The 2,887-nt window shown below is 27.4% G+C and overlaps 2 protein-coding genes across 5 annotated transcripts; one reads left to right on the top strand and one right to left on the bottom strand.

Annotated features, from left to right (window-relative positions):
- Window positions 1-74: 74 nt before the first annotated feature.
- On the top strand, window positions 75-2,885 carry LOC108769977 (uncharacterized; the record flags this gene model as incomplete). The annotated part of the gene is made up of 4 exons (XM_018521244.1): window positions 75-263; window positions 764-844; window positions 945-1,305; window positions 2,872-2,885. Coding segments are annotated over exons 1-4 (564 nt in total), but the record flags the coding sequence as incomplete, so codon positions are not given.
- Window positions 1,880-2,887, bottom strand: LOC108769980 (putative nuclease HARBI1). Of its 4 annotated transcripts, none has more exons than XM_018521249.1 (4): window positions 2,807-2,887; window positions 2,503-2,619; window positions 2,166-2,360; window positions 1,880-2,109 (listed from the first exon to the last, which is right to left on the bottom strand). In XM_018521249.1, the coding sequence occupies exons 2-4, from the start codon at window positions 2,546-2,548 to the stop codon at window positions 1,907-1,909; spliced, it is 444 nt and encodes a 147-aa protein (XP_018376751.1). In that variant the 5' UTR covers window positions 2,549-2,619; window positions 2,807-2,887; the 3' UTR covers window positions 1,880-1,906. The 4 variants fall into 4 exon arrangements, with proteins under 4 accessions (XP_018376751.1, XP_018376750.1, XP_018376753.1 ...); XM_018521248.1 differs by having other exon boundaries at window positions 2,503-2,647; window positions 2,807-2,876; XM_018521250.1 differs by having other exon boundaries at window positions 1,933-2,081; window positions 2,503-2,647; window positions 2,807-2,876.

The following is a 2,887-nucleotide window of genomic DNA, read 5'->3' as shown; positions in this document are numbered from 1 at the left end:
CTTATAAATATTTTGTAAATATTTTATAAATATTGTGTGCTGTTTGGGTTATATTATTATGATAAACGGCGACATCTCGATCAAAGACTAAAGTCTTTGACCTCGATATTTGAAAGTGTATAAGAATATATGATACAATCCATTTATAAGCAAAAATGAATGTTACAATAAAGCAAAAAATAATATTATTTAATCTTTTAAAAGAGAATGCAGAATTAGTTAGGGGTCGCATAGACCGAAAAGGAGAAAGTAAACGAAAATTAGTAAGTTAAACATTTTATTATATTATGTATTAATGTGCATGCTGTCAGTTTCAACCTCTGTTATTCGAATAATACTGAAAGATATAAATACTCGGATAATATCCACGAGTTGACATTCGGGTATTGAAATAACTAAATAATAATTTAAACATAAATAATTTAAATATTCACTAAATAATTTAAACATTATAAAACTGAAATATTTCGATCAATTTACTGAGCAATTTCTTTTCAAATTTAATTTTGCAAATATACTGTTAAGATAATTTGTTATATTGTTATATATTGTTTTGACAAAATACTATATTTAAATTGTATAAGCATGAGTTATCAATATTTTATAAAAGATCAAAATTTCTAAATCTATTTTTGTAAATATACCTGTCTAATTGATCACAAATCTTATACAAAATTTTGTCTTATAATTTTACTAATGTTTTCCTATCAGAATGTCATAAAGATAAAATTTAATTTAACAAATAACATATGAACATTTTCAGAAGGATATGTGGAATGTGATAGCCGAAAATATTAATAAAGCTAACGAAGGTCCTGAAAAAAATGGACAAGAATGGGCAAAGGTTAAATACATACATTTCTATTATATATTTAGTTTTTTAATATACAAGATGAATTAGAGTTAAAAAAAAGAATAATTATTGATTATCTGTAAATTTGCAGACATGGGAAGATATTAAGGCATATATTTTTAAAAAAGAAGCAAAAAGACGGAGTTATGCACAAGGAACAGGTGGTGGACCGCCTTCGAAAGTATCTTTTTCTAGTTTTGATGAAGATGTATTACAGTTGTTGACGCCAGAAGCAGCCGGATTGGAAAACATCCCAGAAGGAGGATTAATTAATATTGTAGAAGAAGTACAACCTTTACAAGAATGTGATTATCAAAATACAATGCAAGAACAAGACATACAATGCTCAGTAATAGAAACAGATGAGATAGAAAATGTATCAACGAATGTTAATATAAGGCAGCATAGTAGAAAAAATGAAACAGTAACACAGGAAAAGAATACAAGAAAAGGTAATTTTGAATGGAAAGCCTATTATGTAATTATAATTTTTAATTAAAATTTTTTAACAGCAGGCAAGTCTGTGCATCAATTATCGTACAATATGCTAGAAATTCAAGAAGCTAAATTAAAACTAAAGAGAAAAGAATTAAAAATTAGAAAGAAACAACTAAAGGTGCAAACAAATATCCTAACAGAATTAAAAGAAATAAAATTAAGTTTACAGACACAGAACGGATTTGCGGCCGAAACGTTCGAAATTTGTGAACATTGAATTACTTAAATACATTTATGTAAGAATTTACTATTATTAATTCTTTACTGTTGTTATTGCGCACCGATTACCGCGCCTGACCCTCATTTGCCTTATTTGACATAGACTATTGAAAACTCGAGAGTCATAAGAATTAGAAAAGTGATTCATAATATAAAAAATATTAACACAATTTAATTTATAACTTTAAACTTATGACTTTAATGACGTTATAGTTACAGGTTTTGTGCAATACAAATAATGCAGAAAAGTTTATTTTGTTTTGTTTATAATATTTATTTGTAATGTAAAGAAAAATTTCTTTTTGTCTTAAGTAAAAAATTAATATCTAAACTAAGTTATGCAAAATATCTTTCAATTATTGCTTCACGTGTCGCATGTCCTCTTGCACGCATATTTGCATTTTCTGCCTCAATTCCTTCTTCATGAAAATCTTCCTCTTCTAAATATATTTCTTCAAGAACATTATATTGCTTAGCAATATTATGTAATACACTGCATTTACTGTAAGTGCTAAAACATACAATAACAAAACAAAATTCTATAATAATTTTGAGTATACTTCTTTATAAACTGTTATTGTTAATTACATCTTACCAGCAAATTCTGGTGTATAATATAATGCCCTCTCTTTGCGTAAGCATCTCCACCGTCCTTTCCATATGCCTATTGTTCTTTCTACTGTACATCGTGCTGTAGCATGCCTATCTGTGTAAGAAGCACTTGGAGATCTTGCTGGCTGATTCAGTTTAGGTGTCATTAGATATGGTAATAAGGGATACCCAGAATCTCCTAAAAACACAGTTAATTACAACATTTTTTAGTAACAAGAATAGTTTCACAAATTATATATCTGTGTGTGCGTGTGTACAAATTCTAATTTGACTTACATAAAGAATTTTTTGAATAATATATTTTAATCGAATTTTATTACCTAATAACCAGACATTTCGTCTTCCGTTTTGATATTTATTTAACATATGTCTCGATAATTGAGACGAGTTCCATACCCTTGCATCGTGCGTACGGCCACCATGGTTTGCAACTATAGCTAAAATTTTGCAATGATAATCAGAAACCTAAAATAAGTAATAAGACAAAGAAATACATAAAAAAATATGTGCGTTGTAAGAATACGATGAAAAAATAATAAATTCCCTTTTATCTTGTGTGTGTGTGTGTACAATGTATGTATAAATACATATATATATACATATTATTTAATAATTTTTACTCACAATCATAACATTTAAAGAGTGGTACAATTTCCTATTTATATATAAGTGTTCCCTGTTTTTTTCAGGTGGCCAAATGGCTAC

This window comes from Trachymyrmex cornetzi, unplaced genomic scaffold (assembly GCF_001594075.2).
Source record: "Trachymyrmex cornetzi isolate Tcor2-1 unplaced genomic scaffold, Tcor1.1 scaffold978, whole genome shotgun sequence".
NCBI classification, from domain to species: domain Eukaryota; kingdom Metazoa; phylum Arthropoda; class Insecta; order Hymenoptera; family Formicidae; genus Trachymyrmex; species Trachymyrmex cornetzi.
The sequence above is the reverse complement of the archived record's forward strand: the minus strand, read 5'-3'. Positions and strand labels throughout refer to the sequence as shown.

Coding starts and splice junctions, on each gene's coding strand:
- LOC108769980 (XM_018521248.1), bottom strand. Junction 2,361..2,502: donor ACGAAATGTCTGGTTATTAG/GTAATAAAATTC, acceptor CTGTGTTTTTAG/GAGATTCTGGGTATCCCTTA. Junction 2,110..2,165: donor TTATACACCAGAATTTGCTG/GTAAGATGTAAT, acceptor AAATTATTATAG/AATTTTGTTTTGTTATTGTA.